The sequence below is a fragment of the Hemicordylus capensis genome, chromosome 7 (genome assembly GCF_027244095.1).
Source record: "Hemicordylus capensis ecotype Gifberg chromosome 7, rHemCap1.1.pri, whole genome shotgun sequence".
NCBI lineage: Eukaryota > Metazoa > Chordata > Lepidosauria > Squamata > Cordylidae > Hemicordylus > Hemicordylus capensis.
This window is the reverse complement of record NC_069663.1, coordinates 15,199,604-15,225,114: the sequence shown is the minus strand read 5'-3', so window position 1 is coordinate 15,225,114 and position 25,511 is coordinate 15,199,604. Positions and strand designations below refer to the sequence as shown.

At 46.3% G+C, this 25,511-nt stretch overlaps 1 protein-coding gene across 12 annotated transcripts in view; it reads right to left on the bottom strand.

Annotated features, from left to right (window-relative positions):
* Positions 1 to 25,511, bottom strand: part of PTPRU (protein tyrosine phosphatase receptor type U) — a 462,898-nt gene that overhangs the window by 163,429 nt on the left and 273,958 nt on the right. For all 12 annotated transcript variants that reach the window (XM_053267787.1, XM_053267777.1, XM_053267779.1 and 9 more), the window contains 2 exons: positions 5,882 to 5,991; positions 1,520 to 1,721 (listed from right to left, as the gene is read on the bottom strand). In XM_053267787.1, the coding sequence (XP_053123762.1) occupies positions 1,520 to 1,721; positions 5,882 to 5,991 (312 nt within the window). The remainder of the gene's footprint in view (positions 1 to 1,519; positions 1,722 to 5,881; positions 5,992 to 25,511) is intronic.

The window sequence follows — 25,511 nt, the reverse complement described above, 5'->3', positions numbered from 1 at the left end:
GTCTCGATTTGCCACAAGGATGACAGGAGCCTAGGAGGCTGCCTTACAGAGAGTCAGGCCATTGGTCCACCAAGCTCAGTATGGCCTACACTGACCGGCAGCAGCTCTCCAAGGCTACAGGCAGGAGTCTTTCCAAGTGCTTCCTGGAGATGCCACTGGGAAATGGGTCGGGGGATCTGGAATCTTCTCCTGCAGAGCTGAAGCTCTACCACTGAGCTACAGCCCTCCTCCTGAAATGAAAAATGAACTAGCCTCCCCCTACATTAGTCAATCTAGCTCAGGACTGTCCACACCGGGGCTGCTCAACTTCGGCCCTCTTGCAGATGTCAACCTACAACTCCCATAATCCCTGGCAATGGACCACTGTGGCTGGGGAGTTGTAGTCCAAAAACAGCTGGGCGGGGGGGACACATTTGAGCAGGCCTGATCTACACTGACTGGCAGTGGCTTCTCCAAGGAAACAGGCAGGGTGGATAAAAATCAATTTTTATATATATATATATATATATATATATAATGGGATTTTTAAAAAAATTCAAATCAGATTTTTTAATTTAAATCGGATTTTATTATTTAAAACAGATTTTTCAAATAAAATGCTTTTTGAGGGAAAAATCTATCTAAAGATAATTTCCTATTTAAGATACATTATAGTCCAAAGGTTATTCATCATGAAAATAAGGATTAGTTTTTTAATTATGTAGCATGAGGCCATATATATGCAATCTTTAAATTTTTTGGTAAATGAATTCCATTAATCCATTCACAATGTTATGCCCTTCCAGAGGTTTCTGTAAGATTATTTGGGGCAATTTTTCTATCTAGAAGAGGACCAAAAACGAAACCTTCATCTAGTTGTATTAAGATTATACCAGCAAGAATGAGTCTTTATGTTAAAAACCATGATTTAAATCTAGTCTTACTGACTAGTGATTTAAATCATGATTTAAATCTAGATTTAAATTGATTTGATTTAAATCAAATCCACCCTGGTTACAGGCAGGTTACATCTCTCCCAGCCCTAGCTGGAGATGCCAGGGACTGAACCGGGGACCAGAGGCTCTTCCACTGAGGAACATAGGAAGCTGCCATATACTGAGTCAGACCATTGGTCCATCTAGCTCAGTATTGTCTTCACAGACTGGCAGCGACTTCTCCAAGGCTGCAGGCAGGAATCTCTCTCAGCCCTATCTTGGAGATGCCAGGGAGGGAACTTGGAACCTAGTTGCTCTTCCCAGAGCGGCTCCATTCCCTAAGGGGAAGATCTTACAGTGCTCACACATCAAGGCTCCCATTGACGGGCAGACCCTGCTTAGCTAAGGGGGCAAGTCATGCTTGCTACCACAAGACCAGCTCTCCTCTGAGCTATGGCCCCGTCTACCAAGAGGAATATTTTACAGCATTCACAAGTAGCCTCCCATCCAAATGCAATCCAAGGCAGACCCTGCTTAGCAAAGCGGACTATTCACACTTGCTACCACACGGCCAGCTCTCATTCCCTCTTCTCCCTCCCACCTACCTGAGATATTGGTGGTGATCTCAGTCAGCGCTGTTTGGCCAAAGCCCTTGCCAGTTCGTGCCCGCACCGAGAAAAGGTAGGTTGTCCCGGGATGCAGATTGGAGAAAACATGGTACGTTTCATTTCGGAGCTTGGAGACCGTGCGCCGTGGGCCAGGCACGTTCACTGCTGGGTCCGAGGATTCGATGCTCTGGTAGCTGATCTAGAGGACAGGGATGCACTTTAAGATGGTGCAGGACAGACTGTATTACCACCCGTGCGCAAGGTTATCTTATACAGCATGCTTGGTCTCTGCGCCTAAATGCATGGAGGGAATGTGGAGTAATATTAGGAGCAGAGTCCCTGGTACATAAGAAGACAAGAACAGCCTGCTGGATCAGGCCCAAGGCCCATCCAGTCCAGCATCCTGTTTCACACAGTGGCTCACAAGATGCCTCAGAGAAGCTCACAGGCAAGGGCATGCCCTTTCTCGCTGTTGCTTCCCTGCAACTGGTATTTAAAGGCATCTTGCCTCTGGGGCTGGAGGGGGCCTATAGTCACCAGACTAGTAACCATAGATAGACCTGACTTCCATGAATTTGTCTAAGCCCCTTTTAGAGCCACCCAAGCTAGTGGCCATCACCACATCCCATGGCAGAGAGTTCCATAGATTAAGAATGTGCTGTGTGAAAAGGTAATTCCTTTGGCTGGCCCTAATATTCCCGGCCTTCAGTTTCATGGGATTCCCAGATGCTGTGGACTGCAACTCTCATAATCCACAGCCAAAGGCCACTGCAGCTAGTGATTGTGAGAGTTGTAGTCAACAACGTCTGGGAATCCCCATTACAGGGAACACTGGCTAGGAACCGAACTAACATGCAAAACAACAGCTTCAAAAACCCTCTCCTCCTGAAACTGTCATATTTGCTTGCGTGGACAGATGGCCCCAAAATTCAGAAGTAGCACTGAAAGTGCAATGGGTAGTTTTGCACATCCCTCAGCACAAGGTAGAAGATTGGCATTGACAAGGCATTGTCAACGCAGGCATTGACAAACCCACTTGCCAGCTCGGCAGTGGCGAGTGCCCCCAGCCCTCTGGTGAGCAGGACCCCCAGCACCACACTGACACCCCCACCCCGGGTTCCGTCTGGACCAGAACCGAACCTCCAGAAAAGTCCGCGATTTTTTAAAAACCTTTTTAAAAATAAAATAAAAATACCTGTAACCCCTTTGGGGGGCTTCCTGTAGATTGGGGGGGTGTTTCCACGAAGGTTCCCCCTCACCTGCCAGCCTCTGAAATCACTGCCGCAGCCCTAACTGCGCACGGCGGCCATTTTGGCCACCGCCGTGCATGCATTAATGGCCTATGTGAGACCTGGCATGGCCCACAGCCTCGCAGAGGTCATTTGCGCATGCGCAGCAAGCCACCGCTCATGTGCAAACGACCTCTGCCAGGCGGTGGGCCATGCCAGGCATCTCAGAGGCCATTTACGCATGCGCGGCAGCGCCCAAAATGGCCTCAGTGGGCAGTTACGGGGCCCAAATGAGCCGAAAAGAGGCCTTCTTACCCAGCCACGGCATTGATTTCAGAGAACGGCGGGGGAGGGGGAACCTTCGCAGACACACACACACACACATGTGGCCTACAGGAAGCCCCCTAAAGGCGCTACAGGTATTTTTTTTTTTTAAAGTAATTAAAAAATCACGAACCACCCCACCCCCAGACCGGACACGGGGGTGGTGTTTGATGGGGGCCGGACTGAACTTGTTCGGTCTGGTTCGAGTCCAGTACGGACTCGAACTGAACCGAGCCAGCTGGTTCTGTACACAACCTTAGTCTCATTTCTACCACCATTTTTGAGAAGGTAAGAAAAGTAGGAATCCTTTCTCATCAGCAGGAGAGAACTTCCCCTTATCTTACACTCTCCATATCCCAGTGCAAATGACAGAAGACCCACTTCTCTCCTAAGACTTCTGCCTGTGTACCAGGAGGCTGGCTTGTGAGTGCAGCCTAAATGTGCAGTCCTGAGCTTGTGCATTTAAATACTGGCTGTGACTGTCATGTCTGACTATAAAAAGCAAACCAGGCTGCCAGAAACACAAGACATAAACAGACTAAATGAAGCCAAAGGACACCCGCCAATGTCTGATTTTTCAGAACAGAGAAGGCTTTTTGTGGGAGGAAGAAGTGGAGCGGGGGGAAATGAAGCCTGTATTACAACTTTGTACTGGACCCAGAGACAGGAGGCTTCAGCACCGAGACCTCACGAAGAAGTGGGCCTGAGAACATTTCGAAAAGGAGATGAAAAGCAGCTTCAATTCTACATTTTAAACAAAGGGTTTGGAGGGAACTATAAAATGGCCCTTAATCTCCAAGATGGGAAACCACATCTCCAGAATTACAATGGGGCCTGTGTCATTCTCCAGGAAGCGGCATTCAGCCTGAAGCACGGCAGGAAGAGCGGTGCCGATAAGAATCAGCTTTTCACTCCGCTGTTTCTGCGCTCTAATAATTTTTGTTGATGCCGGAGAGGGCAGAGGCATGGGATGAAAAGCGAAGCGAGATAAGAGGGGGTCTTGCCTGGTTGCATTTGGGAGAGAACGTGGCAGAAACGAAAACACGCAGATATGGCCTATTCAAGAAACCAGCCAGCGACAATGTAGGCTTTTCTCTCCACATTGAATGGAGCAGAACGCATCAGAGAAAGAGAATTTCTCCTCTCAGTGCCTGGCTGAGAAAACAAATTCCATCCACTGCTTCTGTGTGGATGGACATGCCGGAGTTCTACCGGATCGCCAGGCAAGCTGTTGCCTGTGTGGTCTGTCTTGACATTATGATCTAAGGAACGGCTCTAGCTCAACATTTCCACAACGCTCTGCATTTCAAACAAACTGGCAACTGACTTCATAGGAAGATAGGAAGCCGCCTTCTAACGAGTCAGACCATTGGTCCTTCTAGCTCAGTATTGTCTTAATAGACTGGCAGTGGCTTCTCCAAGGTTGCAGGCAGGACTCTCTCTCAGCCCTCTCTGGAGATGCCAGGAAGTAGGGGTGTGCATGGAATCAGTTTGGCCAGTTCTGTGCACACCCCTAACTAAATAGTGCAGGCCGTTTAGTGTTCCAAGCTCAAAATAGAACGCCCTTCAAATGAGGGGCCTGTTCCGAGCTCAGAATGGAACAACTCTGTTTCGAGCTCGGAATGTTCTGAGTGTTCGAAATACCATTTTGGAAGAGCCTCTATGGCACTCTTATGGCCTCTGCGCATGCACAGCAGCCATTTGTGCGGTGGTACAATGCCATTTTGGACAAGTGTCTACGGCGCTTTTCTAATATCTGTGCACACATGGCAGCTATTTGCGTGGTGTGGCTGCCACGTGTGTGCAGAGGTTAGAAAAGCACTGTAGACACTCGTCGAAAATAGCATTCAGAACACTTAGAAGTTCCAAGCTTGTTCCTTCACAACAACCAACTCAACCAATTGTTCCGAAGTAACGAACTGGGGATCTGTGTTCTGCTCTGAGCTCATAACAGAATGCAAATCCCGTTCCGTGCACATCCCTAATTTTTAGTTCCTAATTGAGCTCTTGGCACGACTATTATTTATTACAAATTTTGTAGTCTGCCTGTCTCTCGAGGCAGCCAGTTACTGGCTGACGTGCTACGCAATGCAATGCGCACATTGCAAATTTGTTAGTATGCAGCTGTGCAAAACAGATTTACACAAGGGCAAGTGCCACTGGAAATGATGGGATGACTCTTGCATAAATGAGTTCCACACAATTGTGCAATTGCATGCATGCAACACTGCAATGCGCATGTTACATTGTATGTGAGCCACTATCACTATGATTCACTTGTCCTCCAAGTTGCTCAGTTCTTTTATCCTCACAAGAATCTTGCCAAATAGATTAGCATAAGAGATGCAATATAGGCACAGTCGCACAGTTCTATCCCCCTCCTGAGTTTATTTATTATACAGTGTACACAGGTACAGATCTCTACAGGTACAGTCATTCACAAGTTATGCTGAATACAGATACAACAGTACACTTCCTATCTGTACTGTCCCTATGGGGACAGAACATGCAAAAGCCACCTGCATACACCAATTAAAATTCTATGAATAACTGGAAGTCCAGCAGGATATTCTTGGAATTTCCCACCTCACATATTCGCCCTGAGAATCATTCAAGAATACTTTGTGGCATATTCATCGCAATCATCCTAGTTCACACAATCACGCGAATGCTGGTAACCCACATCAAGCCTCGATTTGACCAGTTGTGTGAACCAGGCCAAAAACTGGCTTAGACTGGTTATGCACAAAGACAGTTTGGCAAAAGGTTTGGGAACTCACAAAGGAGGCAGGGGGTTGCAACATACCTCGTACTGGGTGATGAGGCCATTGGGTTCCACTGGCTCCTCCCATTTCAAAAAAATCATGTCTTCCAAGGGAGTGAACGTGAGGGACTCCGAAGCAATGCCTCCGGGCACTTCAGTGAGTGGGATGCAGGGAGAAGAAAAGAATCAAAAGACAATCTCGTTACTCAATTTCATTTATAACTTGAATTTTGTACACTGCCTAGAGATTTACATATCAGGCAGTATAAAAATATGGTTAATTAATTATATATCATCATATATAATTAATTAATCATATTAATTAATTATATATGCTCACATGAGAAAAAGAAATACTAAGCAGACACCAGCCACAGCCACTGGAGGGATGCTGTGCTGGGGCTGGATAGGGCCAGTTACTCTCCCCCTGCTAAATATCAGAGAATTGCCACTTTTAAAAGGTGCCTCTTTGCTGAGTTAGCTACCAGTTGGGAGCGGTAATAATTGCGGTACGATATCGTACCACAATTATTACCGTTCCCAACTGGTAGAATATCTTACAGCAGACAGTGCTCACATGTAGTCTCCCATCCAAATTTATAAAAGTATGAATGGTATGGAGATAGTGGGGAGGGAGAGAGAGAGAGAGAGAGGTTTCTCCCTCTCTCATAACACTAGAACTAGGAGTCATCCCTTAAAACTGATTGCCAGAAAATTTAGGACCAACGAAAATAAGTACTTTTTCACCCAGCGCAAAATTAATCTACAGTATTTGTCGATACGTTGGCAATGCAATGCGCATATTAACTCCAACTCTCAATAAAAGACCTTTTATTGAGCAAAGAATAAAAACTAAATGCTGGTAAACATAAAGTAAACAAAAAGCTGGTAAACATAAACATGCAATATTCTCTACCAACTTGGATGGCTTTAAGCAGGGCTTAGGCCCATTCATGGAGGACCAGTCTATCAATGGCTACTAGAGGCTACCTCCAGGTTCAGAGGTCGGAAGTGTTGGAATATCAATTGCAGGGGAGCAACAGCAAAAGGTGGGGTTAAACTCACCTATACGGAAGTCGGTGGAACCATTTTATGGTTCATTGTGTGTGGGGGGTACCATTTATGGGCCACCTAATGGCACAGTGGAGAAGCAATCTTCGCAGACTATGGGAAACACCTATATTGGGCAGCAGCTATATAGGAAGGTTCTGAAAGGCATCATCTCATACTGCACAAGAGAAGGCAATGGGAAACCCCTCCTTTATTCTACCAAAGAAAACCACAGGGCTCTGTGGTTGCCAGGATTCGACACCGACTCGACGGCACAACCTTTCCTTTTCCTTTGGGGGGAAGGGCAACCCACCCACTGTGATTTTCAGTGACTTTTGAACTCATGGGGGGCATCCTTGGACTCCTGAAGGATAGTGCAGAACAGTAGGGCACTTTACTGTTTGTTTACTGGAAAACAAACATTTGGCCTGTTTGCTCATTTGGGGGGTGATCTGGGGCGATTTGTTCAAGTTTGTGAACCTAATCCTCCATTTACATTGACTTTAATGCCCTGTTATCTGCGGATTCACTAACCACATGCCCCACCCCACAGGGAACAGGACCCCTGTGAATAACGGGGAGCACACCCTTGGTGTTTTAAAAACATGTAACCGCAAGTGGATCAGGTCCTCAGCAAGGGAAGCACGCAGGACTTTAATCTTTACCAGCCCCGTCTGGTCCCCCCACACTTGCTAAAGGAAACTGGTGCCAACTAGAGGTATTTTTCCTGGGCAGACAACACATCCAGGGGTGCAACCTGGATTGGGACATATAATTAGAGCCTGAGAGGTGGGCTTCATCCTGCGCTTGTGTGCTTCAAATATACCCTGTACTTCTGCTCAGACAGTCAGCCGTCTCTCCCCATCTCTCCTATTTTGCTTTAACTTAGTGGCTGCTCAGCAAATGCAATTAAGCTGTCCCTATAAAATATACATGAGGAAGTATCGCCAGCAGAACTGCCAGTCATGTATTTGCCCAAGTACAAATTTGTGGGGGACTCCGGCGGCTGTAATCAGCCCAGAGTGCTCTGGATTATGCTAAAACATTCAGGTAATGGTTTGGTTTTTCCCTTGGCTGTTATAATTTCTGTCCTCAACTTGTTCTTTCTAAGTCAATGTAGAAGTTGCATTCCACAGCCTGGGAGAACTGCCCAGAAGCCAAAGCAATGCAGCGGTTAGAGCAGGACTGCACCACTTCGGCCCACCAGAGGTTGTTAGACTACCATTCCCATCATCCCCACTGTGGCTGGGGATAATGGGAGTTGTAGTCCAACAAGAACTGGTGGACTGAAGTTGTACATCCCTGAGTTAGAGGGTCCGACGAAGCCTCGGGAAACTCGAGTTCAAAACTTCACACTCAGTCATGAAGCCCATTGGGTGATTTGAACCAGGTGTTCTTCCACTCAGTCTAACCTACCTCACAGGGCTGTTGTGAGGATAACATGATCAGAGGAAATACCTGTTTGCTGCGCCAAGCTCAGAGGAAGAGTGGGAGAAAAGATTCTTAGGAATGAAGTACATATTGCAACTACGGATATTTATATGCTGCTGATTGGAGGATCATGGAGCAGCGTTCTCTCTAATTTTTTTCACCTGTGTGGAGAATGAGTTTTGTTCTGGGCGGAAGTATCAAGGCAGTGTGTGCACACCATGAGCATTCAGAGTGAGGCCTTCCTGATTCAACCTGAGCAGGATCTAAAATTGACTGAGCTGACATCAAACAAATGTGTGAGCGCATGCACACGCGCACGCCTTAAAAGGAACACAGGCATAGAGTACTGCCATTCCCCCCCGCCCCCGCTGTACTATCAAGCCAGTAAAATCTCCATGATAATCTAATATCATAGTACTCTATGCCCGCATTCGGCTTCAACGGGCAACCTCAGGTTCTAATATTACGAGAGGGGGAGAAAAACCTTCTCTCTATCTACTTGATCCCCACCATGCATAATTTTATGCATCTCTATCAAGCAGCCTTTGTCCTCCTCCTTTCTAAAATGGCCCAAACGCTGTCGTCTTTCCTTGTAGGGGAGGTGCTCCAGCCCCCTGATCATTTTGGATGTCCTCTACAACATCCTTTTTAAAGTGTGGTGACCAGAATGTATGCAATGAAAAACTACTCAGGGAGTCTCACTTATGGTTGATGGGAACCACCAATGGCTCCCAGGCTTTGAAACAAAGAACACGGCATTACAGTTATCCCTCACCAACTTTGGGTTCCCAAATGTGATCTTGAGTATCTGCGACTGGGAAATTGTAGCAGGTCTCGCCAACTGCAACCTGAGTATATGCAATTCCCGTGGGATTTAGTTGGCGCGATTTTCCAAGGGCGGTCAGTGGTGCACCTAGGTGTTTTTGACACCCGAACCACCTCCGCTGTGAGGCCCCTCTCCCGCTACCACAGACAGCTCCCCTGCACCCAACCGCCACTTTTCTGTAAGTTTAGTGGGTGAGCCAAGCAGGCTTCCCCGTAGCGGCAGGCAGAGAGGCTTCTGGGCCTGTCCGTCTGGTCCAGCGGCCCTTGAAAACTGCAAAGCGCTCCAGCGCAGTTTGAACAGATCATTGCAAGCCCATGATGTCGTCAATGTGCCAGACCCACACATTTTGACTACTGGTAGCATCTCAGGGAACAAATCTGCATAGTGATTTCTGGCACCATTTACAGGTATTCCTCTAGGGATGGGAAATAGGTCCTAGCATGGTTGCACTTACAGCTGTGTGTGTTATCACCCCTTTATTATCCCTATCCCACAAGCGATTAGGGTAAAATTGCTGCCATTTTTGCACAGAGGAAAGTGTCAGGGTAACAATGAACAAATTGCTGTACTCTCTCCATGGAGTAATCTTTGGAGGATGTTCCTGCCCTTCTTTATTTCCATTCCTCTGACATCAGATTTTTTTTTTAAAGCCTTTAAAAGTTTTTTAACCCCTGCTGACTGAGCAAAGAGGCACTTTTTAAAAAAAATTGTGAATCTCTTATATTTAGCAGGGGAAGAGCAACTGGTCCTATCCACCCCCAGCACAGCATCCCTCCAGTGGCTGCTGCTGATGCCTACTTTATGTTGTGTTTTTTTAGATTGTGAGCCCTTTGGGGACTGGAAGCCACTTTATTTATTTATCTATGTATCTCTCTGTAAACCACGTTGGGAACTTGGGTTGAAAAGTGGTATATAAATATTCGTTGTATTTGTAAAAGACCATTGCAAATTGGGCTGCTGGTGGCCTGATGGTCAGCACAATAAAAGCATGATAATAAGCTGAAAGGGAAGAGAGCTGGTCTTGCAGTAGCAAGCATGAATTGTCCCCTTTGCTAAGCAGAGTCCATTCTGGCTTGCATTTGAATGGGAGACTACAAGTGTGAGCACTGTAAGATACTCCCCTCAGGGGATGGGGCCACTCTGGGAAGAGCAGAAGGTTCCAAGTTCTCTCTCTGGCATCTGGCAGATATGGCTGAGAGAGATTCCTGCCTGCAACCTTGAAGAAGCCGCTTCCAGTCTGTGTAGACAATACTGAGCTAGATAGACCAATGGTCTGACTCGATTTAAGGCAGTTTCCTATATTCTTATGAAGTATTGCAATGTTATCACCTATTCTTCTTCTATAGGGGTATGGCCCTTCATCACAATGAGGATTTATCTCCCCAGATGGTACTTATCACCCCAGCTGGCTCATGTACTAATTATGGCAATCAATACTGTTATCCTCTCTTTTGAACTCGGCCCCACTGTTGTACGCCCAGCACCTGGCACTAGGATCACCAACCCATCCCCAGTTCTACCAGGAAGGAGAAATCTCTGCCTTTCCCCCAGGCCCGGATCACTGGCAACCAGCTGCTGTGACTCCGACTAGCAGGGCCTGGTGTAAATATCTCATCTAAAGGCAATTTGGCTGGATTAGTGGAACACTGTCATTCCCTCTAATTATCAACAACCCACAATAATAACAATGACAAACAACAACAAAAATTGGAGACATAACCAGGATCAATATTCACTGATTTAGCACAGATTCCCCCTTATTCCCCAATCTCAAGGATGTCATTAAGGAGGAACAGAGCAGGCAATTTGCTTTGCAAAGATCACTATTCATGTGTGTATCATCTGCCACAAGCTTTACAGCACCCTCTAATTTTAGGCAGAATCGAGCAATTATACTCTGTTTCAAAGTTAAAAACAAAAAATTGCCATCCGCAGAAGGGAATGGAGCTGAGAAAATAAGAGCGGGGTGGAGAAGGCCAAAGGCATTTTTCACAACTATTAGTTACACCTTCCTGAAGCGTCCTCCATGGAAATGGGCTTAGAGGTTGGGTGAATAATATTGTTTGCATTAAAGCTGTCATTTGCCTTATTGTAATTATTAGGCCAACTTTCCAAAGCTCTGAGGTTGGATTGTTAAGGCTGAAGCTTTGGAATCTATCTGTCAGAATTGGGTTGAACTTTCCGTGGGGATGAAATAATGTTCTTAGGTTGGAGAAAAAAGGGTTGCTTTTTTCCTTGCCCCGGACAGGTCTTAAATATACCTGCATCAGGGAACAAACGGATTGGTCATGCGTATTGGTCGCTGTCCCTGGGTAATGACACGCATTGGTCACTGTCTCCGGGTGATGACATCAGCTGGTGGCCAATTATGGCTCCCAGTTTTGGAGGCTCAGAACTGAGTCATCCCTTGCCTCTTTTAAGGGAGTGGGCAGGCATGTCTGATGTAGGCCACTCTGTGTCCCCTGCCCCTGCAAGAGATGCAACACCTGTGAGGCAGTATTGAAAAGAGAGCTGGCCAGTGATGAGTGGGTGGTAAGTGAGGAGGGCTGGTATTAGAGCAGTGATTCCCAGGGAAGACCTAGACATCTGGCTGGCAACAGCCAGACTTAACTACTGCAATGCTCTCTACGTTGGGCTGCCTTTGTACGTAGTCCGGAGACTGCAGTTGGTACAGAATGGAGCAGTCTGGTTGGTCTCCGAGATTACCCAAAGATATCATATTACTCCAATATAAAAAGAACTACACTGGCTGCCAATAAGTTTCCAAGCAAAATTCAAAGTGTTGGTTGCCTATCAAGCACCCAAACGGCTTGAGTAAATGGGTTCAAAGAACCCGGGCCCCCTAGCTCCAACCCTCCCTATTTTCTTCATTATCTCCTTCACTTGGAGGGACCTCCAGGGAGAGGGGTGAACATGGGCCCCCTCTCCCCTAGCTAGGGCCCTGCTTGGGTCCCAGGTATTTAGGAGAACGCCTTCTTCCTCATGAACCCCATCGCCTACTGTATCCCCAAACCAGCATGGGGTAGTCACTGGATAGTCATCTGCGCAGACTGGTCATTTGACTTGGCAAATGAGCAGCCTGGGTTAAAGTTACAATGGTTCAAGTGGTTAAAGCCAGGGCTCTGTAATTCTCAGCTGCGGAGGGGGGGAAAGTCAAACTTCACCTAGGACTCCAAGAAACTCAGCGGCCGGCCCTGTTTGTGCCATGTTGAGAAATATGCAACAGTTGTGAAACGTTACTTGAAACTGCCAGACGATGGGCAGTATGAATATGATGGATATTTATATACTGTTTTTCAACACAAGTTCCCAAAGTGGTTTACATTGCTATAAATAAATAAATAAATAAATAAATAAATAAATAAATAAATAAAGGCTCCCCGGCAGACACCAGCAACAGCCACTGGAGAGATGCTGTGCTAGGGATGGATAAGGCCAGTTGCTCTCCCCCTGCTCAATAATCACCACTTTTAAAAGGTGCCTCTTTGCTCACTTAGCAGGGGATGAAGGGGTAGAGAACCTAGTTCCCTAAATTCTCCGTTGCGCTGAGATGGCGGTATCTTTCCCCCGTCTTGTGTACAAAGGTGTGCCGCCTGCTTCCCATCTGATAATAGCACTCTGGATACCCATAGCTAATTTCTGGTGAGCTCCCACATATTGTATTTATTTGGCGAGGGAAGAGGGACAATCTAATTCATGGCAAAAATCATGCAAATAAAGAATTTCCACCTGGTTTACGAGCTAATTTAATCAGAGACGAGGTGCCCTACGCAAAATGCTTATTAAAATATGGGAACACCTTTGGGGCAGCTCTATGTATTTGCGCTTGAAAACAGATGCAGGATCTTCATCCGTACTCAGCACTATGCAAATGCTCCAGTTTATTACAAGTGTTTGCGACACACCTGAGGAACCAAAACAAGAGAAGACACAAAGGAAATGCATTTCAAGGTATTCCACTTTGTTTTGCATTACCCGTCTAGCATAGAGCAATACATTTCATCTTCTGCTCTACTCTTTGGGGCCAGCCCAGCCATGAAGTGGGCTTTTTTTGGCACACACCCACACCCACACGCTGCCTCTGGCTGCACATGAGCAGGAAGTAGGGGCAGTGCTAGGCCAGCAGCCAACCTCATGGTTGGGGGTGTGTGCAAAAAAAAAAAAAAGCAGAGAGGGGCAGCTTATCTAGCTCCCATCAGTCTTAAGTGCAAGTGATAGTCAGTTACTTTTTTAAAAATTGCTTGTAAAAAAGGGGGCAGAGAAAGGGAGGGACAGGCCTGCTCTAGGCCCCGCCCCCAGCCATGAGTCTAGCCACAGCTGTGCTTCTTCTCCTCATCCTCCCCCCGCCCCATGCTTCCCAGATTTAAAAAAGAAGACGAGGAATGGCATATGGCAAGGGTACCCAATCTGTGGCACTTCAGAAGCTGGGGATGATGGGAGCTGTAGTTCAGCCATGTCTGGAGTATCATGGGTTGGGAGCCCGACATATGGTATGGCAAGGCACTCTTGGCCACCAGGGGAGGGAATTTAGCACCATGCCTCGGGCAATGGCCCATCTTGGCCAGTCTTTCCCTAGGAAAGGCTCTGCTTCTTAGAAGGGGCCTTGCCCATTTTTTAAAGCTCTGGGGCTTTGCAGCTATCAGGGAGGCCTCTGCAAAGATTGGGAGGTTCGAGCCGGGTCGGCTCGAGGCCAGTTTGGGGTTCAACTTTTTAAAAAGAAAATGACCAAGGCACATGCGCGGCGGCTGCCAAAATGGCTGCTGCCCCCAGAGAAGGGGTTGGAACTGCACCCAAACCGGCCAAAACAGCACTTAGAGGACCCTGGGGGAGGCCGGCATGGGGAGAGGGAGACTGCAGAGAACCCACAAACACAGCAGCACCCCCTGAGGCTGCCAGACCCAGTGGTGAGTGTGTTTTTAAAAACATTTTCTAAGTTAGAACCCCCAAACTGGCTCAAATTAGAGCTGAGCCGGGGGGGGGGGTTGTTTGGGGGCACAACACTGAACATGGCTGGTTTGGTTCAAGTCCAGTTTGGTTTGATTCTGGTTCAGACTTGAACCAAATTGGGCGAGCCGGTTTTGTGCACACGTGGATCTCAGTCTGTTCTTCACACAGAAGCTGTTCCAATGACTTGCATCTTTGTTCTTGTGCTTTAATGTGCATAATTAATAAGTTGAACCCTCTGCCGTAGGATGTGGTGATGGCCAGCAGCTTAGATGGCCTTAAGCGGGGCTTAGACAAAGTCATGGAGGACAGGGCTATCAACGGCTACTAGTCCTGATGGCTATAGGCTACCTCCTGGCTCAAAGGCAATGCCTTTGAATACCTATGAAACGGCAGGAGAGAGGACATGCCTTCATCTCCTTGTTGTATGGCTACCTAGAAGCATCTGGTGCATCACTGTGGGAAACAGGGCGCTGGACTAGATAGGCCTGGTCCACCATGGCTCTTATGTTCTTATCCATCAGTCAGTTTCTTTGTTTAGCCATAGCCATAACAAAAACATTTGACTCACAAACTGGGTAGTTAAAACAACTACATTAAAAATCACAGGACACTAAAAAAATGTCAGGATTGACTTGGAGCAATTCAGCACAATTAGACAGATTGTATCAGCTTGCCACATACTTTGAGGGCAGAAACTAAAAAGCTAGCTAATTTTCTTGTAACATGGAGCCTGTTGCAGGCTAATAGAAAATTTGCCCTAAAGAAAGGCCTCCCAGGATAAACAATGGGCGAATAAATACGCTGATAAACCATTGTACAAGCTACAACACAAAAAATACATAAATTGATCCCTCCACGTCCCCAGACCCACATGGACACAAACCTCCTGCAACAAGAATTCCAGGCATACAGCCTGTCAACACAATGAATGGTAAAACATTAAATCTTGCAAGTGAAAAGGCTTTCCTACATCTGATCTCTGTCACGTTTCATAGATAAGGTGCTGGGAATGATCTTCAGTTCTTATGCCTTAGAAAAAAACCTGATGAGTGTTGGAAACCTATGTTCTGCACCCAGAGGGAAGTTCAAAAGCTTTTAAATTTAAAAGCGGGCCTTCTTCTTCATGAACATTGCCACCGATTAAGATAATCGGTGGAGGTCTGCTTGCAGTTACCACCAGCTCTTTTGGTGGTGACGCAAAACTTCTTACCACCACCAAAAGAGCTGGTGGTAACTGCAACCAGACCTCCGCCGATTATCTTAATAGGTGGCAAGGTTCATGAAGAAGAAGGCTGCCCCAGGGCTCTGGAACGTGCTCTCAAACGAAATCAGAACCTCTCCATCTCTGGCTGTCTTTAAGCAACTCTTGAAAACACATCGATTTTAATCAGGCTTTTTGTTTATGATTTTTAAAAAGTTTTATTGATGGTTATTAATTAGTTAGTTAATTAATTAATTAATTAATGTACCACCTAGTAAAGAAATCTCTAGGTGGCGTACAGAATTAAAACATAATATAAAACATTTAAAATGCGCAAAAAGATAAAAATCATTATAGATTAAAAGACACACACTAAAACTTAAAATTTTATCTTAGTTGAAGGCCTAGGAAAATAGGTATGTCTTCAGGGTCCTCCTAAAAACAAAAAGAGAAGGAGATGCTCTTATTTCTGCAGGGAGCACGTTCCAAAGCCCTGGGGCAGCCACAGAGAAGGCCCAGTCCCGAGTCGCCACCAAACGAGTTGGCAGCAACCACAGCCGGTCTTCTCCAGATTCTCTTAAGAGGAGACAGGGTTCATGACACAGAAAGCACTCTCTTAAATACCTTGGACATAAGCCATTAAGGGCTTTATAGGTAATAACCTGTATTTCGTTCGGAAACATATCAGCAGCCAGTGCAGTTGTTTTAGTTTGTTTTATAGGATTTTAGTTTGTGCTTATAAGTTTTAAGGTATTAATTGTCTCTGTGTTTTAATTTGTAAGCTGCCCAGAGGTTTTATATGAGGTGGTATATAAAATAAATAAGTATCAATCGATCAATCGATGCTGTTTGGCGGGAACCATTTGCAGCATCAGGCTGGTGGAAGGCCTGCCGCTTTGCTCTGGAAACCTCCCGCCTGCTTGGGAGGAACGGCCTGGACAGAAGAGGCCTGTCTGCTAATGAGCCGTTCCATCTCCTAATGGAAAGGCTTCATTATTTAATGTTTTGGAACAACCTTTGAGAGATCGAATGACAGCAACGCTGCCTTTTTCTCCATATCACTGATCTCTCTAGGCAACAAACACGTTAGGAAAGAGGTTGGTCTCAGAGCAGCCCGGCTTTTGAGCTTCCCCGCTAGCACCAACCCCACCCCCACCCCAAAAAACTTTACAAAGTCCCCCCTCCCTGCCCCCACCTTCAGTTAGTTTGATGATGAAAGGGGCAGTCAGCCGGGGAGGCAAGCTCAGAGGATCTGTCTACGCAGGGATAAAGGGGCCAGTTTCACTGGCACCCCACAGGCACTGAGAAAAAGAAGCACTTCTTTGTCTCTGATTTGCTTTCCCATTACTGCTCTGAGCAGGGATGCGGGAGCTTCTTCAACAACACAGGAAACGGCATAGACCCTGCGAGGCAAGCAGTCCATTCCTCCTAAAAACTCCCCGCATCTGCGCTTCCCAAGACCTCAAGAAGGTTATAAGGCTCTATCATTTTGGAGTCATAATTTTGTATCAGCTTTTGACTGCAAGAGGAGCCTCCATCCAATGCACAGGGACCTAGGAAGCTGCCATATACTGAGGCAGACCCTTGGTCCATCTAGCTCAGTATTGTCTACACAGACAGGCAGCGGCTTCTCCAAGGTTGCAGGCAGGAGTCTCTCTCAGCCCTGTCTTGGAGATGCCAGGGATCTTCCACATGCAAGTATTTATATACCACCCTGAGCCATTTTGGAAGGGCGGTATATCAATCAAATAAATAAATCCAATCAATCCAATCAATCAATCAATCAATCAATAGTATACAGATACTCTTCCCAGAGCGACCCCATCACCTAAGGAGAATATCTCCCAGTCCGTTGTGAGTTACACCCTATACTGATTCAGACCCTTGGTCCATCTGGCTCGGTATTGTCTACAGAGACTGGCAGCAGCGTCTCCAAGGTTGCAGGCAGGAAACTCTCTCAGCCCTATCTTGGAGATGCTGCCAGGCAGGGAACTTGGAACCTTCCACATGCAAGCAGGCAGATGCTCTTCCCAAAGCAGCCCCATTCCCTAAGGGGAATCTCTTACATTGATCACACGTGTAGTCTCCCATTCAAATACAAACCAGAGTGGACCCTGCTTAGGAAAGGGGAAGATTCATGCTTGCTACCACAAGACCAGCCTTCAGGGACTTGGGGACATTTGCCCGCCCCTGGGTTAAGGGTAGCTACTCCCCTGCCCAGGCCAGCCTCAGGCAGAGGGAGGGAGACGGGGCAGAACAAGGGCCTTCTCCACTGCTGCCCCGAGGCTTTTGAGCGCGCTCCCTGATGAAATAAGAGTCTCTCTGACAGTTGTTAAAGGGGATGTTAAGATGCATTTATTCATCCCGGCTTTTAGTTAGACCAATAGAATGTATAATTGTTTTGAAATTTGTGATTTCTTTTAATGTTTTAGATTTTGTTTTTAAACTGTGCTGTTTTATGGCAAACTGTGAATGCGGGACGTCCCACATAATGAGGGACAGTTGGCAACCCTAACGACAGATTATAAGTAGGGTTGGTCGATAGATAGATAGATAGATAGATAGATAGATAGATAGATAGATAGATAGATAGATAGATAGATAGATCTCTCTTATTATTATACTAAGGGTGCATCCTATGTTCCGGCCGTGGTCAAACTATTCTCGGCAAAAGTTTTGCCTCAACATTTTATGGAGCTCAGTTGGGCATAGTTAAAAATCTTGATCCATTGGAGGCACTGCAGTCTAAATTTTTAAGAGCTGTATTGGCTGAGCCTAGATGTGCCCCCACGGTGGCTCTGAGAAGAGAGGTCGGAATGGTTAGGCTTCAGACATGCTTATGGAGAGTCATTATCCTTTACTGGTTAAAAATGTATTTTTTGCAGGAGGGTCTGGTTGCTTTCATAAAACAGGACTCCTTTAAATTTAGATGGCATACTGAGGCCATTGATAAGCTGGCCCACTGTGGATATGCCTTAGAGGCCATACAGGAGCTTGGTTACGACAGAGCTCGTATCCAAATTATTCAACACCTAATGGACATTGAGTTGCAATATGAAATTTCCCAGATATCTAAAAGATCATTTCTGGGTGACCAACTGAGTGGATTTAATTTGGCCCTCTATCTCCAGGTAGTTACGATTCCTGAATACAGATGAGCCATGACGCTGGCCAGGTTGGATGTTCTTCCGTCTGCAGTTCTGTTTGGTAGATATGCAGGAATTCCTTTGGCGAATCATGTATGTCCTTGTGATAAGGGCTGTGTTGAAACAATAGCACAAGCCTTTTTACATCATAGTTTCTATGATGAAGCCAGCGGAAAGCTACTTTCTCCCCTCCTGATAAATTTTAATGGAAGAGCAGATGATGTCTTATTGAGGTTTTTATTTTCTTTATGTGATGAAGATAAAATTAGGACTGTGGCTAAATACTGTTATAGTCTTTGTAAAATACATGCTAATCTTTAGTTTATGTCTGTATGTCTGTATTTGTAAAACTGCTGGTCAAGGACCGAATAAATATTATGTAGATAGATAGATAGATAGATAGATAGATAGATAGATAGATAGATAGATAGATAGATAAGAGGTCTTCATGGAGGAGAGGTCTATCAACGGCTACTAGTCTGAGGGCTACAGGCTACCTCCAGCCTCAGAGGCAGGATGCCTCTGCATACCAGTTGCAGGGGAGTAACAGCAGGAGAGAGGGCATGCCTTCAACTCCTGCCTGTGGCTTCCAGTGGCATCTGGTGGGCCACTGTGTGAAACAGGATGCTGGACTAGATGGGCCTTGGGCCTGATCCAGCAGGACTGTTCTTAAGTTCATAGATAGATAGATAGATAGATAGATAGATAGATAGATAGATAGATAGATAGATAGAACAAAGTACCAAGCCCATGACACCCCACTGTCCACTGCCCTTCCTCACTCCAGAGGAGCACCATGTTCATTTTCATCCCCTCGCCCTGCTGGGGATTACCTCTTCTTCTTACCCCACAACCGCCTGGCTTGAACTAGGAAATTGCCTTCCCCGCCCTCACCTGCCTGGTTTGCTGGCATAATCTGAGAGTTCCCTCATGGCTGCTGCCGCCACCTTGGCAGCCAGGCCTGAGAATGCCAAGCAGCCTCCTTCAGGTGGCGAGGGTGTCCAACTGCCCTTCACCTCAGGCAGCAAACATCACCCCTGGGTTTGTCGCTGCCAACCCTGCTGCCAGGACCTTGAAGCAGGTCACAGTGGCGTCAAGAAAAGGCTGTTTTGAGGAACTTTTCACACACACACCCGTTACCCTCTCACCGACATTTTGGGGTAGCTTAGCCATAGTAAAGGCCGTTCACTCATGAAACACACACTAAAAACTCCCCTGTGAGCCATAATTGGACAAAGCTCCCCAGGCACATGATTGAGGTTGCTTTTTAGACGTGGAAATTTCTTTGCAATGGTACAGAACCAGACGAGGTCAACCTGTGGTGAGAGGACATAATCTGCTGCATTGTGGGGGACATCCCTTATTCACCTCCAAAACTGTCGAGAAACATGAGAGGCCAAAAATACGGCAGACCTAATTTGCTGGGATGAAAACACAACAGAATCGTGGGGTTTTAAGTCCGAAAGATGACCAAGAGAGAAAGAGGTCTCTCTGTCTGACCTTTATTGGTGCTTATTATACACAAAAACACAGAGAGATAGATCAACATAAAGACAAGGGCATTTCACTAGATTTAGCCTCCCCCCGCCCGCCTGCCCCACCAGATCAAAGCTATTTTTCTATCTGATTGTTTTTAACATGAAAAAGATTTAACAAACCCACAAAACATGAATTCCTAATGAACACTCTGGGACAATAGCAATATATCAGAAATAGAGCTTCATAAAGCAGTCCCGGGCAGTCTCAGATAGCCACATTAAATAAATTGGATAGGCAGATAATTGAAACAGACATGTACAATTTACAGGATCACCCTGCTCAGACAAAGATGTATCGATCCCCCGAGAAGCATAGACAGCGCACTATATTAGACATCATATTCAACTCAAAGGAGAAGAAGAAAGTCTTGTTAATCAGAAAAACAGCTGGAGCGCTTACAGTACAGCAAAGGCACAGCTGGAACTGCTGTATGAGGGTACAAGACGCAAACAGCTGGAACAATTATAATGTGGTTAGAAACAGCAGGACAAATTACAGGTTGTGGAAAATAGGTTAGGAGCGGAGGGCTGGCTACATGGCACAACCTTCAGACTCAATTTTTGGGACGTTCTTTCCCATAGTGATGCACACCAAAACACATCGCGTGCATTTGGTCCGGGGAGATTGGAACTATGGGGGTGAGCATCTGCGTAGTTTCACATTAAACCTTAGCAGCACGTTAAGCTTGGGTTCTCTAAAGGCCAAGCAACATGTTATGTTTAACACAGCAGTAGCCCATGGAGGCATAGCTTTTATTCACTAAATAGCAGAGGTACTTAGTTAAGAAGGTAGACAGGTAGGTAGGTAAGTAGCTAGGTAGGTAGGTAGGTAGGTAGGTGTGTGTGAGAGGGGGGAAGGGGGAAGAGGGAGGGAGGGAGATCTGGAACAGAACTTTAAACCAGGGCTGCACAACACCCTCTAAAGAGAAGAGCTGGTCTCGTGGAAGCAAGCATTAATTGTCCCCTTTTGCTAAGCAGGGTCTGCTCTGGTTTGCATTTGATTTAGATAATACATGTCAGCACTGTAAGATATTCTCCTTTGGGGATGAGGCTACTCTGGGAAGAGCATCTATGTGTTTGCATGCAGAAAATCCCAGGTTCCCTCCCTGGCATCTCCAAGATAGGGCTGGGAGAGACTCCTGCCTGCAACCTTGGAGAAGCCGCTGCCAGTCTATGTAGACAATACTGAGCTAGATGGGCGAATGGTCTGACTTGGTAGAAGGCAGCTTCCTATGTGCCTAACTTTGGCCTTTCCGCTGTTGTTGGACTACCACTCCCAGCATCTCATGCTGGCCGGGTAAGGAGCTTATTATCTCTCTCGGTCTTAGCTCCCAGCTGCCTGGCCGCTGCCAAACCGGTTCGCCCACACTGGCCCTGGCTCGGTTGAATCAGAGACCGAAACGCCCCCCTTTTGGTCCGTGACCGAACCTCCGAACCAGCCTGGTTCGAGGCGAACCAGTTCGGCAACAAACTGTTCATGCACACCTCTATCCAGCACCAGAGACAAAGTTCTTGCCTGGATGCTCAGGGCCTCCCTCTCAGTGGGTTACTCAGGGCCACCTTATTTATGTATTTTTTATTTTTCTATGTAAAACGTTTTGAGAACGTTGGTTGAAGAGTGGTATATAAATATTCATCGTAGCAGTAGTAGCAGCAGCAGCAAGGGCAGACCAGCTCAGGAACCTGCTTTGGAATGGGCCTAGCCTGAGCTCCAGGAAAGAGCACAGTCCTCACTTTTATAGAACCCCCTTGACTCAAAGCTGGACTTTGCTGGGTCTACAGATCTCTCACTGAGCTCTTGGCTTCAGCTGCCGCCTTGGAAGCTCTCTTTGCCAGACCTGAGCATGGACAGGAGTCCTGGCAGTCCCTGATAATCAATTTCCAAACTGACTCACCCCTGCCAGAGCACTGCTGCACGACTGTGGTCAAACAGTTGTTTTTTTTAAATCATCATCATCATCATATTTTTAATATATACCGCCATTCATCCTAAGACCCCAGAGCAGTAATCAAGATAACAATAACAACAACCTTCAATAAAAACAACATGAAAACAAAACAAACACAGCTAAAAAATGTAAAAAGAGCAGGACGGAGACAGCTATTTGGCCAAAAGCCTGAATAAAAAGCCTTTGAGCCACAATTCTACTACTGCTATTACTACTACTACAATTCCCATCCTCCCCAGCCACAGTGGCCAATACTCAGGGATGATGGGAGATGTAGTCCAGCATCTGCTGGAGGGCAAAAATTGTACAGCCCTTCTTAAGGAATCAATTCACAACAGCTACAGAAAGGCATAACCCCAGTGTCCACAAACACAGTGCCCAAATCTATCTGTCTATCTATCTATCTAATTTCTGTATCGCCTTTCCAAAAATGGCTCAGGGTGGTTTACACAGAGAAATAACAAATAAATAAGATGGATCCCTGTTCTCAAAGGGCTCACAATTTAAAAAAAACACAAACCCATAAGATAGACACCAGCAACAGTCACTGGAGGCACAGTGCTGGGGGTGGATATGGCCAGTTACTCTTCCCCTGCTAAATAAAGAGAATCGCCATGTTAAAGGTGCCTCTTTGCTAAGGGGTTTGTTGCACACATGCAGCTGGTTGTTCCACACATCTAGAAACTGAGTGGTGACAAACACAAAGGCTATTCTCACATGCAGTATAACCCAGGCTAGGGACGCACAGCTCGGGTTAGGCTGCATGTGAGAACTGCCGGGATCGGGCCCAATCCCAAAAGGGAAGCAAGCGCTCCCTTAACCTGATCTAACAGCTTGTGTGTTCTGGGGCTATGTTTATGCCTAGAGCACCCGTCTCCTCTGGGAATCCCCCAATGCATCGTGCATGTCGTGCAGTGCATTGTGGGATTCACGGAGGCCAGGACAATAAGTCCCGGTCTCAGATCAATCTGCCCTGCTCCGCGCTGCACAGAGCTGGGCTGCTCGTGTGGGAGCTCACTCCATGCTCCCACCAAATAACCAACGATCATCTGGTGGAGAAGGCAAGGTTTGGGAATGCTTCCACCTGCCAGGTCGTGTGAATGACCCCTGCTAACACAGCAAAGAGACACCGTTTAAAGTGGCGATTCTCTTATATTTAGCAGAGGGAGAGCAACTGGCCCTATCCATCCCCAGCACAGCATCCTGCCAGTGGCTGTTGCTGGTATCTGCCTTATGTTTCTATTTACATTATAAGCCCTTTGGGGAGAGGGAACCATCATATTTTTTAATTATATTGTTGTTCTGTGTAGATCCCTTTGAGAACTGTGGTTGAAGAGCTGTATATAAATATTCTTCATAGTAGTCGTAGTCGTCACATTCCACCCTCCTTACTCCCCAGTAGAGATGCAAAGGACTGGGGGAGGAGGGAAGCAGGATTTTCCTTTTTTCTTCTGGAAAAACCCACAGTTCCCTCCCCCAAAAAGGGGGGACACTGGTTTCTGCTGCACCCAAGGCATTCCCAGCTCTACTCCCCACCTTGTTCTGGAACAAGGTTTGACCAGTTCCATTGCTGCCTTCCAGATTGCTTGTGTGCTCTGCCGGTGAATGAATATCCACGGAGCCAGATCTGTGACACAGGGATTCGGTGGCACTGGAATTAAGCCCACCAAGATCCTCTACCCAATTGAGTCTTTAGCAATAACAAGCTCTTCTAGGTTAATTGCTAATACTTAAAGCATTTTAAAAAAAGGAGTGAAGATTAATTACAATGTAACCCGGAGCTGTAAAGTCTTATGATAAGGCACTGATGAGAAACCAAACAATTCCCCTGTGATTAATGTTGGTATTTACTCTGAACGTATAAAGTGGAGTTAATTGCAAATTATAGGGAGAACACACAAGGTCCACACTCATGCATGGCCCTCGAGATGAGAAGCAATGCTACGGACTTCGTATTCTTGGATTCTGCATATGAGGTCTTCGCCTAAAGAGCTATATTTGAACATTCAGTACAGGTGGATCTCATTATCTGCCCTGGAGGAGGGCTGGTCTTGTGGGAGCAAGCACAAATTGTCCCCTTTGCTATGCAGGGTCCACCCTATTTGCATTTGAATGGGAGGCTACATGTGAGCACTGTAAGCTATTCTCCTTAGCGGGTGAAGCCGCTCTTGGAAGCGCACTTGCATGCTTGTATGCAGAAGGTTGCAAGTTCCCTCCCTGGCATCTCCAGAAAGCAGCTGAGAGAGATTCCTGCATGCAGCCTTGGAAAAGTCACTACCTGACCGTGTAGACAGGGCTCAGGAAATCCACTAGTCTACTTGTCTGTGATGAGTGAAAAATGATGCCTGGCAAGCAAGCAAGCAAGCAAGCAAGCAAGCAAGCAAGCAAGCAATAGATAGATAGATAGATAGATAGATAGATAGATAGATAGATAGATAGATCCTGATGAGTAATGTACCAACAAAGTTTGATGAGTACAATTTTGGTCTGGCTGGTGAACAGAGCCAACATTTCTTGACCCCTGTGTTTAGACAATGCTGAACTACTATTACTACTACTACAACTACCACTATGGATATTTACATACTGCTCTTTGACCAAAGTTCTCAAAGCAGTTTACAAAGAAAAATAAATAATAGATAAATAAGATGGTCCCCTTACCCCAAAGGGCTCACAATCTACAAAGAAACTTAAGGTAGGCACCAGCAACAGCCACTGGAGAGATGCTGTGCTGGGGATGGAAAGAGCCAATTGCTCTCCCCCTGCTAAAAATAAAAGAACTGCCACTTTAAAAAGGTGTCTTTTTGCTTAGTTAGCAGGGGTAACTGAGATGGGCCAAGGGTCCAGCTTCCTATGTTCCTATGAGGGGTGCCTTAGTGCCCCATGGACCACAGTGGTCTAGGGACACTTACCCGCCCACCCCAGCTCCATTGTCCCTGTAGATGGTTATGTTTATAACCCTGAGAGGTAAGTTAGGCTGAAAGAAAAGTGACTGGCCCAGAGGTCACCCGGTGAGTTTCACGGCTGAATAGGGATTTGACCCAGGTCTCCCCAGTCCTAGTCCAGTACTCTAACCACTACACCACACTGGCTTTCCTCAGTGTGAGAAAGGAAACATGGATGACATCCTTACTAATGAAGCATTTGTGTTAATGAGCAAAGTTGCGCGAGCGCAAGAAGAGCGCATCACTGTGCTATAAAGAACTGTGCAAAGATTCAGTTTTAAACAAATGGGAAGCGCTACTGTTGCACCCTGTTGCAAGCTCCAGATTTAGCGCAACAACTTTGCATGATGTCCTCCTGCAAACACGTCATTAGTCAGGATGTCTCCCATTGTTGGAATGACCTTATCCAGCTCCACAGATCCTTGGGTGCTCGTTTGTTTGTTTGTAGGGGTGAATGAACATGTGATCAGGATTTTCCTATCTCCAAACTAGAGATGACTCTCCACTGATTAATGGCTCAGCGGGGAAGTAACTTGCCTAGGTTACTCAGTCAAAGAATGAGTGGATGAAAGTGAGAAGATTTAGGCAGATCTAAAAGCAAGTTGTTCGTGATATTTCAATGACTGGTGTGTAGATCTG